The sequence below is a fragment of the Tachysurus fulvidraco genome, chromosome 11 (assembly GCF_022655615.1).
Source record: "Tachysurus fulvidraco isolate hzauxx_2018 chromosome 11, HZAU_PFXX_2.0, whole genome shotgun sequence".
Lineage (NCBI taxonomy): Eukaryota > Metazoa > Chordata > Actinopteri > Siluriformes > Bagridae > Tachysurus > Tachysurus fulvidraco.
Genome location: NC_062528.1, coordinates 849,628 through 868,595, shown reverse-complemented (window position 1 = coordinate 868,595; position 18,968 = coordinate 849,628). Strand labels below are relative to the sequence as shown.

Below are 18,968 nucleotides of genomic sequence, written 5' to 3'. Positions count from 1 at the left end.
TTTTCCAGCCACGTTCACATCACTTCCACTAGGATCCTGACCGTCTCACTAACACTGTGTGTGTTCACATCGCACTTCTGCTCCACACTCGCGTTATATCTACTCTAGATATTATAATTATGTATAATTCACTATCTATCATTTAAAGTCACATTAACCAGAAATCCAGCGTGAACTTCAAAGCTTTTATTGGTCTGAGCAGAGAGACCAGCCGGGGGAGGACTAAAGCGCTGCTGCATCACTCGTTATTTAGGTGGCGATAAAGTCAAACGGAATTATGGGTAACACAGACAGTGACGTGTCAGTTAAAGATATTCACTAAAATAAAAAGAAAAAGAAAGTTATGGCAGCATTTCAGTCTTCATTAAATCTTAGATGTGACTGAAAATCAACTGGAAAGTTTTCACTTTATTATTAAACGCGATAACAAGCTCGCCACGTGGCGACATTAACACGTCAAAAATACGTTTTAAAGAAATAGATTTGGTTTGTTTCAGTGTTTCAGTGCGGATTTTAACTTTAAATGTTCATTTGTGTGTTGAAAAGATACCGGAACTGAATAGTGGTTAGTGTTATAATGTAGTGTTATAATGTAGTGTTATAATGAAGTGTTATAATGTTAGCGTTATAATGTTAGCGTTATAATGTTAGTGTTATAATGTTAGTTATGTTAGTGTTATAATGTAGTTATAATGTTAGTGTTATAATGTAGTTATAATGTTAGTGTTATAATGTTAGTTATGTTAGTGTTATAATGTTAGAGTTATAACACATTAAAGTTTATTATAAATACAAGTTAATATTTATAAATACATGTGAATATTTATTATAAACAAAAAATTATATTTATAATAAGCACACAAAGTTTATAATAAACACACATATAAAGTTTATAATAAACACACATTAATATGCATTATAAACACACATAAATTTATAATAAACACACATTAATATGCATTATAAACACACACATAATGTTTATAATAAACACACATTAATATGCATTATAAACACACACATAATGTTTATAATAAACACACATTAATATGCATTATAAACACACATATAAAGTTTATAATAAACACACATTAATATGCATTATAAACACACATAAATTTATAATAAACACACATTAATATGCATTATAAACACACACATAATGTTTATAATAAACACACATTAATATGCATTATAAACACACATATAAAGTTTATAATAAACACACATTAATATGCATTATAAACACACATATAAAGTTTATAATAAACACACATTAATATGCATTATAAACACACATATAAAGTTTATAATAAACACACATTAATATGCATTATAACACATATAAAAGGTCCCCAGAGGTAAACAATGAAGCACTACTTTTCTTACCGTGTAAACTTTGTCCTGCTTTAACTGTCTGTTCCGAATAACGGAGAGTTTAAAGCAGTCTGATGCGTTATAACTGCTCACACGGTTCTCACAGCGTTATTATACCCCACAAGCGCATCACAGCCACTTTACACGTTACATGTTATACTGAGACTTTTCATTTCATTTCATCAGCGCCATACCGGAAGTAAACAAACCGAAATGGTGGCTCGCGCAGCTTTCCCTCAGAGCTTCCTGAAAAAAAAAATAAAAATAGAAAGAACCGGAAACAATATGTTATATTCTCTAGGACGACTTTTGTAGTTATAACTACTTATAATCACAAGCTGAATTACTTTATGAGCTTAAATAATGCATTTTAGTTTATATTAAGTATTATTATTAAATGTATTATACATTATACTGTCACATTTTACTTTTAATTGATCTATCTATCTATCTATCTATCTATCTATCTATCTATCTATCTATCTATCTATCTATCTATCTATCTATCTATCTGTCTGTCTGTCTGCTTGTCTGTCTGTATCTATCTGTCTATCTATCTATCTATCTATCTATCTATCTATCTATCTATCTATCTATCTATCTATCTATCTATCTATCTATCTATCTTTCTGTCTGTCTGTTTATCTGTCTGTATGTCTATCTGTCTGTCTATCTGTATGTCTGTCTGTCTGTCTGTCTGTCTGTATGTCTATCTGTCTGTCTATCTGTATGTATGTCTGTCTATCTGTCTGTCTATCTGTATGTCTGTATGTCTGTCTGTCTGTCTGTCTGTCTGTCTGTCTGTATGTCTATCTGTCTGTCTGTCTGTCTGTCTGTATGTCTGTCTATCAGAGACTTTTTTCCATATATATCTAAACATCATGAATATCCAACTCCACACTATCAACACTGATGAGACACTTTAACAGTGATGTGTATACTGTAGCATCACAGCGGCCCTTTGCATCGTCGGGTGTTGTTTACTAATAATGACATCATTCTGAATGTGTGTATGAGAGATAAATTAGAGCCTGGAAAGGAATTTAGTTAAAAGTTATAGGAGATTGAATGGTGCTTAGGGAGTATGTAAATTATGTTAGAGGACCAGGCAGTGTCTGTGTTGTGTTGTCCTAGCAACCCAGGGGCCAGAAACAGTGCAGAAACTGCAGGAATGAGCATGCTCTCTCTCTCTCTCTCTCTCTCTCTCTCTCTCTCTCTCTCTCTCTCTCTCTCTCTCTCTCTCTCTCTCTCTCTCTCTCTGTGTGTGTGTGTGTGTGTGTGTGTGTGTGTGTGTGTGTGTGTGTGTGTGTGTGTGTGTGTGTGTGTGTAAACGAAGCTGGTTGTAGGTGCGAGTTAGCCCAGGGATCAGTAAGCAATTATCAAATCCATCCATTTTCTGTACCTCTTATCCTGCCCAGAGTCACAGAGAACCTGGAGCCAATCCCCATGTGGATCACCAGGCACAATCGCACAGGAAGATACAGTACACTGTATTATGGAACACATTTAAATAATTAGCTCAATGTTTGAATACTTAGTAATATAGAATACTTATATTTTTTAATATTAATATTATATATATTATTAATGTTATAAAACTATAATAATCAAAGTATTATTTAATACTCGTACTGTCTATATTGTCTCAAATTGTCTTGTCTTGTCTGTATTGTTGTGTCTAAAAGCTAAATGTATAGTATAGCGATATTTCTGTACTTTTGAGAGTCACAAAGAGCTGGAACCAAATTCCTTGTGTGTGTCATCATCAACACACTTGGGCAATAAACCTGATTCTGAATCTGATTCTGTTGATTAATAAGATGGGGGGGGGAGTATAAAATAAGGTATAGAAGGTGTGTGTGTGTGTGTGTGTGTGTGTGTGTGTGTGTGTGTGTGTGTGTGTGTGTGTGTGTGTGTGTGTGCGCGTGTGTGTGTGTCTGGGTTGTACTCTCTGAACCCAGTTGTGCTATGATGTAATGCAGTAATTTCTCTCCACCTCCACCCCCCCCCTCTCACTGCCTCTCTCTTGCTCTGTCTATCACTATGTCTCTGTTTTTGCTGCTAAAATTTACTGTAATTGAGAGTTATGGCAATTATCATAATGGCATAATGGTGACAATAATGATGATGTAATATGGCTGCTTTTCAAAATGGCCTCCAGTCTGGGCTGAAATCTCTCTATTCTTTAGTTTTCTTCATGGTAACGGACTGCATGTGTACAATCTCATGCTTATACACCCGGGCAGGGAAACAGGGCCAGGTTAGAAACAGTACAATCATTAAAAGGTACAGTGTTATTTTCTATATCAACATGCAAATCATACACATTGTGTGTGTTCACAATCATACACATTGTGTGTGTTCACAATCATACACATCCTGTGTGTTCACAATCATACACATCCTGTGTGTTCACAATCATACACATCGTGTGTGTTCACTTAGCTGGAGTTTCAGCCTGAAGTGAGCAGAGTGAACAGTATTCCTGCAAGATGCCCCCAGTCACACCCATGGACTTCATCCATTATTAATTATAGAGTTTTTATGGTTCTTCATGTCGGGTCTCCCAGGGCTCTGTACAGCATAGACAAGGGGTCAGACATTAAACGTTATCGTGCTTGTAAATAATGTTAGAAATAAATTCAAGTGTCTAATTTCATAATACAAATGTTTGAGAACTAGTCAAATGGTTTGGGGAAAATTAAATAACATTTAAAACGAGGGTTTTGTTTGGTTTGGTGTGTTTACATAGTAATTGTTATTAGACTGTGAGAGAGAGAGAGAGAGAGAGAGAGAGAGAGAGAGAGAGAGAGAGAGAGAGAGAGAGAGAGAGAGAGAGAGAGATAACGCATATATAATATTAGTGCACATATAACATTAGCATTTATATAGAACATTAGTAGATTATATAGCATTAGCGCGTGCAAAGTGGGCGGAGCTTCAGATGATGTCATGGTGGCTTTTGGACCAAAACAGTAAGATAATAAAGAATCTCTTTATTTTTTATGTATTATTATGATTACACTTTATGAGAATAGTGTTACAGATGCGATATAAAAAGGCTTCAGGTGAAGAGACCAGTGTTTTATAGCTGTAGTGCTTTATTACGCCTTCGGCTACAGTAAACTTTTAGTTGTTGTGCTTTTTTCCCTCGCGCGTAGTTCCGGGTGATGGACAAGCCTGACGTCCAATGAATACGCGGGATGGGCGGGGCTTCCATTGTATCGCGGCCACGCATTGGAGTGTCACGTGCTCAGTGCTGCTCGGGGCAGGACAGGGACTCGGCTGCGGGGATCCGCGCGCGTGCTGCCGTTGTTTTTGTGCCGACGGACGGAGGTGTATTTTACCGTAGAGCTGATGAACGGGACTCCGTGCGCTTTGGATTAACTGTCGGATGCGTGCGTGCGTGCGTGCGTGTGTGATGTCGCGCTCTCACTGTGCCGGTGCGCACGGAACTCCACACTAAAGGAGACTTTTTCTTCTTCTCCATCTTCATCTTCTTCTTCTTCAGCTCCACGGGTTCCTTCCTCACCGTTATCGAGTTCATAATGAGCTGTTTAAACTTATCTGGGATAAAGAACTGACCTCAGTGAGATCTTTACAGTGCTTGTTTTGGCACGAGCTGCTGAACCATTAGCTTTAGCCTCTGGAAGAAAACAACTTCGGCACGAGCGCGTTTTATTCCCAATGGAAAAGAGTTTGCTTTCGTTGCCCTTTTCGCATTTTTAAAGAAAATCAATGCAATCTTAAAAAAAAGTGCATTTTCCCCAGAAAAAATGGCAAGCCCGTGTACAGAGAAGGCTTGTTTTTCGGATGTGAGAAAGGTGGGTTATTTAAGGAAACCCAAAAGCATGCACAAAAGGTTTTTTGTTCTGCGGACTGCCGGTGATACCGGACCTTCCAGGTTGGAGTACTACGAGAACGAGAAAAAATGGAAACAGAAATCTGGTGCTCCAAAAAGGTCAATCCCACTCGAGAGTTGCTTCAATATTAACAAAAGGGCGGATTCCAAAAACAAATACCTCGTGGCTCTGTACACCAAGGACGAATACTTTGCAGTCGCTGCAGACAACGAGCTGGAGCAGGATGCATGGTACCAAGCACTCGTAGACCTCCACAACCGAGGGAAGGTCCACGAAAGCGCAAGGAGCAACGGCGCCGGAGATGATATTTATGGAGAGACTACACCCGGGCCAGCCTTTAAGGAAGTATGGCAAGTTATTCTGAAACCAAAGGGACTCGGACAGACCAAAAACTTAATCGGCGTTTACAGACTGTGTCTCACAAATAAGACTTTGGGTTTTGTGAAACTCAATTCCGACGCAGCGGCGGTTGTTTTGCAGCTAATGAACATCCGGAGGTGCGGCCACTCTGAGAATTTTTTTTTTATCGAAGTCGGGAGATCGGCGGTGACGGGACCTGGTGAATTTTGGATGCAGGTTGATGACTCGGTTGTGGCTCAGAACATGCATGAGACTATTTTAGAAGCAATGAAAGCCATGAGTGAAGAGTTTCGACCCCGTAGCAAAAGCCAGTCTTCTTCTAACTGCTCCAACCCCATTTCTGTGCCGGTAAGGACGAGGCATCATCACAACAACCCTCCTCCGAGTCAGGTTGGGTTGGGAAGGCGCTTTAGGGCCGAAAGTGTGACGGCGACGTCTCCGGCTGGCCCAGGCAGACACAGCCAATCGTTCAGAGTCAGGGCATCCAGCGACGGAGAAGGAACCATGTCTAGACCAGCGTCGGTCGACGGGAGCCCCAGTAGTCCGAGATCGTCTAGGCCACAGTCCCAAAGGCACAGAGGTAGATCCAGACTGCATCCACCGCTAAACCATAGCAGGTCTATCCCCACACCAACATCACGATGCTCCCCATCGGCTGTCAGCCCTGTAAGTCTGTCTTCCAGCAGCACTAGTGGACACGGCTCCACTTGTGATGGTCTTTTCCCCCGACGCTCCAGTGCCTCAATATCAGGGTCACCAAGTGACGGAGGCTTTATCTCCTCTGATGAATATGGTTCCAGTCCATGTGATTTCCGAAGCTCCTTCCGCAGCGTGACCCCTGACTCATTTGGACATACCCCTCCTGCCAAGGAAGAGGAATTGAATAACTACATATGCATGACCAAGTCTGGTTCACTAACTAGTACTGGGAGCCAGTCGAGAGGAACGCTCTCTCATATGGATGAGCCAGACTTGGAGAAATGTTTCAGGAAAAGGACTCATTCTTCTGGCACCCTGTCACCCCAGGCTTCTTGCCACCAAACAACACCTTCACAGTCACCTGTCGTGTCTCTGGATGAATATACAGTAATGACACCGACATACAGTAGCAGCCGATCTGTATCATCCTCGTCGCCATCAATATTTCGGAACTTGTCCACAAATTCCTATCCCGAAGAATGCTCGGACATGCCGACGGCGAAAGGTGGCAGCGAGCCCAGTCACAAAGACGACGGCTACATGCCGATGTCACCGGGTGTAGCTCCTGCAGTGGTAACGGGAAACAGCGGAGACTACATGCCTATGAGTCCAAAAAGTGTTTCGGCTCCACAGCAGATTATCAACCCACGACAGCACTCACGAGTGGACTCCAATGGCTACATGATGATGTCACCGAGTGGTAGCTGTTCTCCAGATGTTTCTACAAACTACAGAAAGATATGGACCAATGGCATAAACCCCACTCTGTCTGTAGAGAGCACAGAGGGGAAAGTGTCCTCATGTGGAGACTACATTAACATGTCTCCTGCTAGCGGCTCAACCACCGGCACGCCGCCGGACTGCTACTTTAATCCTGTAGACGAGCTTCCCAGGCCTGCGTACGCCTACTACTCTCTGCCGCGTTCCTTCAAACATGCCAACAGGAAACAGGACCAGAGCCCCTTACGGAAGTCGCTTGGCGGCGGTCGCCTGGTTTGTGCTGACTCTTCCTCATCTTCAGCTAGCAGTGACAGTTTGGGTGGTCAGTGTAATTCACAACAACCTTCTGTCAGGCCCAAGATTTCAGAGGTCAACTCTAGGCTAGCACGCCCAACAAGGCTAGCATTGGATGCTAACAGAGCTAGCACTCTTCCACGGATGCGTGACAGCCCTTTTCCAGGTGAGCCCAAAAGTCCGGGAGAGTACGTCAACATCGAGTTTAACGACAAAGCGTTTTCGGCGAGCATATCGTCACTGTTTTCACCCGCGTTCGCTCTTAACGGAGCTGACGTTCTATTGGAACCCACTTCTTCCGACTACATGAACATGCAGCTGGGTTCACAGAGCTTGCTATCACCGTCTAGGAAATCAGCATCCGATTCCTCTGGCTACGCCATTGTCGGTCCCTCAGAAAACATGGCCTCCTCGCCCCACCTGCCTTCTGAAAATATTCGCGAACGTGACTACATGAGCATGCAACTGGGCTCCTACTCTACAGCCTTTCCTGACTCCCAGAGGACGCTTCAAAATACTTTGTTACGAGACCCGGAAGTCTTGCTCTGCTCCGAGTCACAAAATGTCCTCCCAACATTAGGTGCAGCTCCAGGGAGGCCTGTGATTATCGGTCCTTTGGCAGATCTCAGTGCCTTTTCCCGGGTAAACCCGACCCTGGGTGCCAAAGTGATCCGGGTCGACCCGCAAGGCCGAAGGCGGCACAGCTCTGAAACATTTTCCTCCACAACGACCAAAGGGGCCGTAAGCACAGCCACAGGCTTTCAGTCAGAAGACGTCAAACGCCACAGCTCTGCTTCGTTTGAGAACGTTTGGCTTAAGCCTGTAGAGGCTTCCACCACCAGCACCAACACTGCTACACCTGCTGCTAGCACTACACCTAACGTTGACCCTCAGAACCAAAACGACCTTAACTATATCGATCTGGATCTGGCGCAGAACCGAGAAACGCTTGTGCAAGATTGGAGCTCGAGCTTCCAGACCCGGCAGGTGGACCTCAGCGCGGTAGGAGCGGTGGAGGAACCGAGCCCCTACGCCAGTATAAACTTTCAGAAAGCGGATGATACCAGAGGAAACCTCACCTATAGAGAAGGTAAGCCTCAACTGATGATTATTCTTTGTCACTATCAGCTTTAAAAGCTTTTTAAATCTAAATTTTGTTTGTGTGGAAAAAGTGAGCGTGAGAGATCTCGTCACTGCATTCGGTAAGGAACGTTCATGTCGTATTGTTTATAAAACAGCTCCAGTTTATAAAGCGGCGGAAAATCCCTTCGCTTCAGATGGGTGTAGCTACGGTCCAGGTGCCCTCACACCGTGACAGACAAACACAGATTGATGCATGTGCGTCTCTGTAAACGGAGCTTGACCTGCTCACACTCGGTCACACCACAACGACGAGCACTTTGACTCGAACAGCGAACGGATCCATTTTGTGCATCTTTCTGCCCGGGTCGGTCCTCAGTAGCCTGAGCGAGTGACTCAGCACTAAGTGTTGACACAGTTGTGCTCGTACAGCAGCTGATTAATATCAGCCTTCCTGACAACAGCTCTGTGTGCGAGATTTTCTCTGGAGTTTTTGTTCTTCGATAAGAAAGATAGATAAATATTTTAAAGCATCACGGCCGCTCACAGCTTCAGCGGTAAACACACACTGATTTGATTTACGTAAATCAGCATATCGATATACAGAAAAATAAAGCTGTAGCTTGTTATAGTCTATAAATGTGAGTCTAGGAGTTTCTTGTTGTTCGAGGGATTAATTCTGAAGATGCACTCGGTTCCTAAACAGAGTGATGCGGCGGCGCTTTAGTCTCGACTAGCTCTTTCTCTCGCCTCATTTGTACACAATGCTTCAGATTTCCTGCTAACGTCATCACGCTAATCGTCCTGTAGATTGACCGAGCAGTGTGGCGTGTTTCGGCGCATCTGTGTTGTGTAGCTGTGTTGTGTAGCTGTGTTGTGTAGCTGTGTTGTGTAGCTGTGTTGTGTTCTGGCGTGAACAAGAGAAATGTGACACAAAAAGTCAAGGTTCCGTTAGCGATATTAGTCATTCTTGGCTCAGAACAAGCACACTGGCCATTCAGGACTTTCCCAGTAATCGTAAGCGTCTGGTTTGTTCCAGTTGTGCTGCTTTTGTGTTCTAGTTATTGTGTTGTTTATAAACACAACTGACTCGTGTGAACAGTAAGAAGGTGAACCGATGACTTGGGTGCAGTCACCATCTTGTCACTTTTTTGTAGGAACTAAAGATCAACTTTGTGTGTGTGTGTCTGTGTGTCTGTGTGTGTGTGTGTGTGTGTGTGTGTGTGTGTGTGTGTGTGTGTGTGTGTGTGTGTGAGAGAGAGAGAGAGAGAGAGAGAGAGCTCTGTGCATGTGAACCTTTTACGGACCCCCTGCCTCTGAGAGGCCACAGCAGTGACAGAAGCTCAGAGGTGTTTGTTACACAGCTACACTGAACATGAAATGCTCCTCATGCAGTTAAATCTGTCTCTCTCTCTCTCTCTCTCTCTCTCTCTCTCTCTCTCTCTCTCTCTTTTTTTCTCTCTCTCTCTATATATATATATATATATATATATCTTTCTCTCGCTCTCTCTATCTCTCTCTCTATCTCTCTCTTTTTCTCTCTTTCTCTCTCTCTCTTTATATATATATATCTTTCTCTCTCTTTCTCTCTCTCTCTCTTTCTATCTGTCTCTCTCTTTCTCTCTATCTGTTTCTCTCTCTCTATCTCTCTATCTGTTTCTCTCTCTCTCTCTTTTTCTCTCTTTCTCTCTCTTTCTCTCTCTCTTTCTCTATCTGTTTCTCTCTCTCTCTATCTCTCTCTCTATTTCTCTCTCTTTCTCTCTCTCTCTCTCTCTATCTGTTTCTCTCTCTCTCTCTGTCCCTCTTTCTCTCTCTCTCGGAGGTGAAAGATTTCTTCAGGGGTACACATCAGGGTGAGACAAGTTAGCGTCCCACCCTTTCCAAGTATCATTTTTCCTATCTCACTCTCTTTTGCTCACACACACACACACACACACACACACACACACACACACACACACACACACATATTTGTATAATTTTATACACACACACACACACTTCTTTTTTGCATATTACCCAAATGTTTGCGTCCGTCGATGTTTTCTCGGTGGTGTGTAAACAATTTATTGTTGTTTATTTTTGGCGGATGTGTGTATTTGTGTATTTGTGTATTTGTGTATTTGCGTATTTGAATATTTTGGCTTTAATTATAGGTGTGCGCTATACTGCAGCTGGTTGCCCTCGGCACCGGTCTCCATGGTTACTCCATAGCCACAGCACTCGCTTTTTTTTTTCATGTCACAGCATATTAAGGGGCCTCACAAGCGAGTCGCTGGAATCGACTCGGGGCCGCACACCGATCGGCTGGCAGAAGGATCGGGTGGGGTGGGGTTGGGTGGGGTGACAGAGTTCTCCAGTGGGCTGGGTCAAGATGAGACGACTGCAAGCTCCGCCCATTCTCCCATCTATTCTGAACGGACAAAAGGAAAGTCTATAGTCTGATGAGATGGGGTCTGGTTACAGGAGCGCTGATGTGATGCTGCTCTACAGCTTCCTACAGAACGGGAGGTTCTCCTCGGAGAAAAATGTTGCATCAGCTTTTGCTACACGAGCAGCGAGTTCGGCAGTGACTCGCTTTTCTGAGTCACTGTGCTCTGACTCATACAGAATTGACCCAGTTTTCCTTTCGATCAGCCTGGACTGATCAGAGTAGAAATTCGACTACGTCACGCTTTTTGTTTAATCGTCTCAAGATGGAAAATGAAGATAATGTAGTTTGGTGTGGACGATCGCTGTAGTTTGGTGTGGACGATCGCTGTAGTTTGGTGTGGACGATCGCTGTAGTTTGGTGTGGACGATCGCTGTAGTTTGGTGTGGACGATCGCTGTAGTTTGGTGTGGACGATCGCTGTAGTTTGGTGTGGACGATCGCTGTAGTTTGGTGTGGACGATCGCTGTAGTTTGGTGTGGACGATAGCTGTAGTTTGGTGTGGACGATCGCTGTAGTTTGGTGTGGACGATCGCTGTAGTTTGGTGTGGACGATCGCTGTAGTTTGGTGTGGACGATCGCTGTAGTTTGGTGTGGACGATCGCTGTAGTTTGGTGTGGACGATCGCTGTAGCTTGGTGTGGACGATCGCTGTAGTTTGGTGTGGACGATCGCTGTAGCTTGGTGTGGACGATCGCTGTAGTTTGGTGTGGACGATCGCTGTAGTTTGGTGTGGACGATCGCTCCATCTGTAGACAGCCGGAGCTCAGGGACGGTGGTCTCCAGGGGGTCACGACTGACACTTGGTGACATGCTGTAACAGGAAACTAATCACCTTCAAGTCATCATTCCCACGATGGATCGTAAGAGCACCACCCTGTAACAGCACCCCCCCCCCCCCCGAGTGCTTTCCGCTTATTGTGTCTGTCAGTCATAAACATGCCACAGAAGCTTCACTGCAGTAGAGAAACTTTAAAGATGCTTTATGAACTTCATTACTGATCATTACTGAGTGTGTACACAGAGCGGAGCTTCCACTCCACCCTGGTCTGGAGGAGCTCCTCAGAGCCCACTTAGATCCCTCACCACCGTGTCCTCACATTACCTCTCTCTCTCTCTCTCTCTCTCTCTCTCTCTCTCTCCTTCTGGTTTTCTCTTTCTCTCCAGCTTCTTTCCTTTTTATCACCTCTGTTTTTGTCTCTGCCTCTTCATTTTACTGTTTCTCTTTTTCTTTTCTTTTTCTTTTTCTCTTTCATTTTACTGTCTCTCTCTCTCTCACACACACACACACTCCTTCTTGGGGACATTGGGATTTAAGCTGCAGTTTCAGATGCTTTGTTTCTGTGTGTAACTGTATTATTGTGTGTGTGTTTATATTTAATTTGTACTGTGTTTACATGGAGGAAACGTGTGTGTGTGTGTGTGTGTGTGTGTGTGTGTGTGTGTGTGTGTGTGTGTGTGTGTGTGTGAGCAAGCCTTCATCGTTGAGGTCACTGCAGCAATGGAAACTTTGTCAAGTGTGTTCGCTCAGGCATGTCTACACCACCTCTCTCTTGTTTTTTTCTCTCACACTAACTCGTGTGTGTGTCTGTCTGTGTGTGAGTGTGTGTCTGTGAGTCTTTGCATCTGTGTGTGTGTGTCTGTGTGTCTGATTCGGTGTGTGTGTGCGTCTGTGTCTGTGTGTGTCTGTGTCTGTGCGTCTGTTTGTGTCGGTGCGTCTGTGTGTGTCTGTGCGTCTGTGTCTGTGTGTGTCTGTGTGTGTGTCTGTGCGATTCCCTGTGTCTGTGGACCTGTGCGTCTGCGTGTGTGTCTGTGGACCTGTGCGTCTGTGTGTGTGTCTGTGTGTCTGTGTGTGTCTGTGTCTGGCCGTCTGTGTGTGTGTCTGTGCGTCTCTCCGTGTCTGTGTCTGTACGTGTCTGTGCGTCTCTCTGTCTGTGGACCTGTGCGTCTGCGTGTGTGTCTGTGGACCTGTGCGTCTGTGTGTGTGTCTGTGTGTCTGTGTGTGTCTGTGCGTCTGTGTGTGTCTGTGCGTCTGTCTGTGTGTCTGTGCGTCTGTGTGTGTGTCTGTGCGTCTATGTGTGTCTGTGTGTGTGTCTGTCTGTGTGTGTCCGTGCGTCTGTGTGTGTCTGGGCGTCTGTGTGTGTCTGTGTCTGTGCGTCTGTCTGTGCGTCTGTGTGTGTCTGTGCGTCTGTCTGTGTGTCTGTCTGTGTCTGTGCGTCTGTGTGTGTGTGTCTGTGCGTGTGTCTGTGTGTGTCTGTCTGTGCGTCTGTGTGTGTCTGTCTGTGCATCTGTCTGTGTGTCTGCGTGTCTGTCTGTGTGTCTGTGCGTCTGTCTGTGCGTCTGTCTGTGTGTCTGTGCGTCTGTCTGTGTGTCTGTGCGTCTGTCTGTGTGTCTGTGCGTCTGTCTGTGTGTCTGTGCGTCTGTCTGTGTGTCTGCGCGTCTGTCTGTGTGTCTGCGCGTCTGTGCGTCTGTGTGTCTGTGTGTGTGTCTGTGTGTGTCTGTGTGTGTCTGTGTGCCTGTCTGTGTGCCTGTCTGTGTTCCTGTCTGTGTGTCTGTCTGTGTGTCTGTGTGTCTGTGCGTCTGTGTGCCTGTCTGTGCGTCTGTGTGCCTGTCTGTGCGCCTGTCTGTGCGTCTGTGTGCCTGTCTGTGCGTCTGTGTGTCTGTCTGTGCGTCTGTGTGTCTGTCTGTGCGTCTGTGTGTCTGTCTGTGTGTCTGTCTGTGTGTCTGTGCGTCAGTGTGTCTGTGTGTCTGTCTGTGTTTCTGTGCGTCAGTCTGTGTGTCTGTGCGTCAGTGTGTCTGTCTGTGTGTCTGTGCGTCAGTGTGTCTGTCTGTGTGTCTGTGCGTCTGTGCGTCTGTGTGTCTGTCTGTGTGTCTGTCTGTGCGTCTGTGTGTCTGTCTGTGTGTCTGTGTGTCTGTCTGTGTGTCTGTGCGTCTGTGTGTCTGTGTGTCTGCGTGTCTGTCAAGCTCACCTGAGTCTTTCAGTAGTCCTGCGTGTTGTGTTTTTGTATTCCTATTATTTGAAGAAGAGATGAAAGAGTGTGTGTGTGTGTGTGTGTGTGTGTGTGTGTGTGTGTGTGTGTGTGTGTGTGTGTATCTGTCTCAACTTGCTGAAATAGGCTAAACATCTGGTGTGTGTGTGTGTGTGTGGTGGGGGGTAGATGGAAGTTTTTCCTTTGCTAAAGGGAATGGTATTTGGCACACAGGGTCTCTCCCACCACACACACACACACACACACACACACACACACACACACACACACAGTCTGATACTAGGGCTTTGTTTTCAGAAGCTCTGAAAATGAGGTGTACGTCTGTTTTGGCTTTTTTTGTTCTGATTTCTTTTACATGTGCTCTGTGTGTGTGTGTGTGTGTGTGTGTGTGTGTGTGTGTGTGTGTGTGTGTGTGTGTGTGTGTGTGTGTGTGTGTGTGCCTGCCCACCCACAAGTGTTGCAAGGATACTCCACATGATCAGTTATAGATTTTGTGTGTGTGTGTGTGTGTGAACGTTTTTTCATGAGCAGAAATGTTCCCCGTGTGTGAATATGACCTGTGTTTTGACGTCAGTGAGAGCACACACTGGTCACACATCTGTAACTGTATCCACCACCGCGTGTGTGTGTGTGCGTGTGCGTGTGTGTGCGTGTGCGTGTGTGTGATCAAGCTAAAATTGTCTTCATACGCTCAAGCCTTGGCTGGGCTCTGTGTGTGTGTGTGTGTGTGTGTGTGTGTGTGTGTGTGTGTGTGTGTGTGTGTGTGTGTGTGTGTGTGGCATACGTGCCTAACTGAATGACGTTAGTTCATTGAGCTCTTAGAGGATGAGCACCACCCCCTCTCTCATGCCCTTATAAGGAGTTACACACTGTAAAAGGCAGGAACTACTACTGCGTCTACAAGTAGGGAAATATCTCTCCATTAAAGTATGGTCCTTTGTGCATGCACACACACACACACACACACACACACACACACACACACACATGTGCACATAACTGCTTACATGTAATTACTATTTAAACCTTTTATATACCAATATATAAAAAGCACCCCCATGTTTATTAGCTAGCTCACCAGGTACGGCGAAGCTCCGTTGCATTGAGGTCCAGTCACATGTTTAACAACCACTAGCTAACATAATAACGTCAGGGAAACGTTCGCATTCCCGAACGCATCACCTCGCGTTTACACGGCCTGCAGAAAGTCGACACGTTCTGTCCTCTCAACACACACCTAAATGATATGTTAGCATCAACAGACTTGCCTTTAAAGCCGAATCTCAGCAACACCACAGGGTTAACTGTGACGCTCCAATCTGTGGGGTAATTAGCCGATGTCACTGACTGGAGTTATTTGTGTTTCGAGGTGTATTTACTTTTGGGCTTTGGGATTAAAAATAATCTGCGGCTGGTTCCGACTGCATTGTAGACATCCGTCATGACTTTTAGGGCCTTTTTACACCCGGTCACTTCGTGTCATCTCTGATCCGATAGCTATCTGATTTGTTTAAACTGTACCATTTACATCAGGCGCATAAACACGTCTCGGCGAATCCGATATCGATCCGATCTTTCTGCTCCCGCCCAAAATGCAGATATATTTTACCTCATTTCCGTTTCTGGCGCGATGCGCGACTCGTGTGTCACCTGCGAGTGACGTAGTTCCGTTTGGGAGGAGTTTAGCGCTGACGTATGTGGCTTGAACAACCACATTCATTTACACCTGTCCAGTTTCATCTGAAACGCGTCCCAGACCACCTCCTGAAGGGGTTTGTACCATCAGGGTTATATCCGTCTCCAAAACGTTTCTGAGGGCATTTAGACCTGGTCTTTTTACCATCGGGTAGATATCGGATCACAGAAAACGCAGGAAGTGACCGGGTGTAAAAAGCCCCTTAGTTACAGCTGGGATGGAGTTTTCTGCTATGGAGCGCCATCAGTCCCAAACAAATAGCACTTCTAAATCTTTATCCATGGTCTCTGAAGGTAAAGTGGGTGTGGTCTGGACCACATGTGGAGATGTTTCTCCCTGCGTACGGTAGCAGGATCCGTCCAGCCGTCTTGTCCCCTCCGACTAGCAGCCGCTTCTCCGGGACATGTTCTTGCATTCCTTTGAATCCAGGACATTTTCTGAGGTATCACTGACCGACTCCGCCTCATTTACCTTCGATTTATTTGGGGGTTTTGTTACTAACCCTAACCCTGGGAATTATTTGGAAATATAGGGAAATTTATATAAACTATATCACATACAAACATAAATAAACATGTAGTTTGGCCATAAGCAGACGTGCATGTAAAGTAATACACATTTTAAAAATGACGTCTTGACCGATTTAATTGTAAGGAGAACTTTAATTGATTGTTTCGTAAAAGTAACACAAAAGCATAATAAACATTATTATGCTTGTAATAAACATCATAAACTTAATAATTGTAATAAACATTATTTTATAGAGGTTTTTTTTTTATTTAAGGGCGAGTGAGTGTGTGGGGGAGGGGGGAGTCATCAAATGATCTGTGCATGTGGTAACACTCCTAATTTACTGCTTATTAAGAGTTAGTATGATTAGTTATTAAGTTTAGGTATTGGTTACAGTTAAGGATGTAGAATAAGGTCATGCAGAATAAGGCATTAATATGTGCTTAATAAGCACTAATAAACAGCCAATATTCTATTAATATTCATGCTAATAAGCAACTAGTTAAATGAGCCTAAAATAAAGTGTTACTGTGCATGTTATGGAAGAACGTAAGTACCTGCAGGGGGTTTGGCCTCAATGGCCTTCCAGTATGCAGTGTGCTGTGTGCAAGTGACCGAGGAACTCAGGGTACAGATTTAACTTAAACTGCATTAAATCATGTCGTTTTTAAATTCCCACTTTATTCCCATATATTCCCGTTAATTCCCATGGAAAGTTTCCAGCCTTGAAAATTCCCGGGATTTTGCGACCCTAGTTCTGACGGACCTGCCGTCCTTAAACGTTTTTGTTTTTCTTCACTGAGACATGACCAAGTGTGATTAACGGCTGTCCGTTTGTTTACGGCGGCTTTTCGGAGAATTCCAGCCTCCTTGTTGGGGTCGTCCCATTTTCCGTACGTTCTGAGGCGGAGCAGTGCTCCGAGTGGCGTTTCCCTCCACTCCCCTCCCCTCCCCTCCCCTTCCATTCCCTCACAGCGTGTTTGCACAGCGCGGCAGCTTTTAATTTTACCCTCTGCAATTTCCTCCAGCTCGCTGGTTTTCTAAGTAAAAAGGAGGCTGCCTCTAAAGACAGTGGCTACTATAAAAGCGCTCGCCGCGAGGATGTGAGGTAGACTTTCATGTTTTTCCGCACCGAGGGTGCCTCGTTACGCCGCTGTATTTATAGATGAGGTTTCAGTGAAACCGCTACTTCTCTGGCTCTTAGCTGAGGCCCAGTCCACTTTGCTCAGCTTTGAGTCGAGGCACATGTGCAGTACGTTTGACTCCACGGCCTGACGGTGAAAGCACCGAGAGCTCACGTATGACAAAATGTTCCAAAGCAAGTAGCTGTTTTTTTGTTTGGATCTTGTTTTGTTTTCTGCGGTCGTCTGGTGGACGTGTAGGACTTTCAGCTTGAGGAGACAAATAAATCCTAATTTTTCTGTGATTAATCTCCAGCTTGGTTTGAAGGTAGAAAGATTTTTACCAGAACAAAGTTAAGCTCTATGGCCAAAAGCACAGAGTGGACACCAGACCATCACACCACGTTTTAGTTCTTCACCAGATCGTTGCTCCGAAGTTGGAGGAACACGATCGAGACCCAAATCTGTTCCATAAAAATGCTCCTGTGCAGAAAGTCAAAGGAGCATTGCATTATGTTCTTCTGCTTTCTCCATCCAGCCGATGTCTGTCATGGCAAAGTAGGTTTCTTCTTGTAGACGGCGTACGTGGGTAGGATCCCTCACGCGGGCAGGATCCGTCACGTGGGCATGATCCGTCACGTGGGCAGGATCCGTCACGTGGGCAGGATCCGTCACGTGGGCAGGATCCGTCCGGCGCCATTCCCCGCTGATACAGACACAGATCACTGGGTTTATGTAGAGGGATTTGTCCAGTGTCCTACACAGCGCCCTGACCTCAACCTTACAGGAACACCAACATCACTGACCTCTTACACTAGTGATGGAATGGACACACCTCCTCCTCCTGGCCATGAGGAACGGTGTCCATGCTGACATCTTGCAGTTAAACACTTTAAAAGAAACATCACAGACACGATGTGCTACATGGGAATGGGAGTTAGTGTACTAGTTTATTTCTACAGTCTGTGTACCGAACCTCGTGTGCATTTCTGCCCCACTCCAATGGAAACACGCTTCCCATTAAAGCCCCTATGATATGGTGCTTGTTGAAACATGCCGAAGTGGTTTCCCTTCATCATCCTCCTCCTCCTCCTTGGAGATGAGGCTGTGTTTCTCCATGCCGGGGCTCTTCTGCAGCTGTACTTACACCAGGATAAACAAACATGCCTCCTCCTTTTAGGCCCCAATGTTCACTAATGATACCTCCAGCACCACCATAAACCCCACATCCCTCCCCCTCTAGTGCGTCACGGTGCGAGTGCAGCTCTTTCTCAACACACGTACTCAAGTTGCATGTGCTGTAGGAAGCCAACACTCAGTGATCAGAAGTGTGAGCAGGATTGTGTGGTTTGTGTTGCTGCAACGTGATTGGTTGGCTGGGTAGTGCACGTTATTGGATTAATTATCGGGGGGGGGGTGTTATCTGCCCTCTAATGTATCCATGAGCTAACAGAACTGCCACGATTGGCTAGTGTTGCTATGATTGACAGGAGAGAGAGTTGGCCCCTCCCACCCAGGGAGCACTAACGTCTTCTCTTTCGACCCCTTTTCTGCAGCACCTTTTGGGGCAGCTCGGGGGGTGTTGGGGTATTTTAAACAAACAGATTTACTGTAACACTTTAGAAATGATGTTATTTCATATCTCTGATTTTCTCTTTCTTTTTTATCTCGCCCACAGAATGAAAAGCAGCTACTCCTTCCTGCCCATCTCTCTCTCTCCCTCTCTCTCTCTCTCTGTAGCTCTCTGTATCTCTCTCTCTCTCTCTCTCTCTCTGTATCTCTCTCTCTCTCTCTCTCTCTCTCTCTCTCTGTAGCTCTCTGTATCTCTC

At 45.0% G+C, this 18,968-nt stretch overlaps 2 protein-coding genes across 5 annotated transcripts in view; one reads left to right on the top strand and one right to left on the bottom strand.

The window, feature by feature from the left end:
- The window catches only part of rhbdd1 (rhomboid domain containing 1), an 8,035-nt gene extending 5,189 nt beyond the window's left edge, over nt 1-2,846 (bottom strand). Inside the window, exons 1-2 of one of the 4 annotated variants that reach the window (XM_047820486.1) lie at nt 2,780-2,846; nt 1,390-1,623 (exon numbers count right to left, since the gene is read on the bottom strand). The gene's annotated coding sequence lies outside the window, so the exon portion shown is untranslated. Of the gene's footprint in view, nt 1-1,389; nt 1,629-2,779 lie in introns of those variants that run through there. The other 3 variants (XM_047820485.1, XM_027146081.2, XM_047820484.1) reach the window with 3 other exon arrangements.
- Nucleotides 2,847-4,206: 1,360 nt separating this feature from the next.
- irs1 (insulin receptor substrate 1) lies at nt 4,207-18,966 on the top strand. The gene is made up of 3 exons (XM_027146079.2): nt 4,207-4,352; nt 4,539-8,403; nt 18,818-18,966. The coding sequence occupies exons 2-3, from the start codon at nt 5,154-5,156 to the stop codon at nt 18,820-18,822; spliced, it is 3,255 nt and encodes a 1,084-aa protein (XP_027001880.2). The 5' UTR covers nt 4,207-4,352; nt 4,539-5,153; the 3' UTR covers nt 18,823-18,966.
- Nucleotides 18,967-18,968: the final 2 nt, after the last annotated feature.

Bases quoted from the DNA above. Each gene is read 5' to 3' on its own strand.
- irs1 (XM_027146079.2), top strand. From the start codon at position 5,154: ATGGCAAGCCCGTGTACAGAGAAGGCTTGTTTTTCGGATGTGAGAAAG.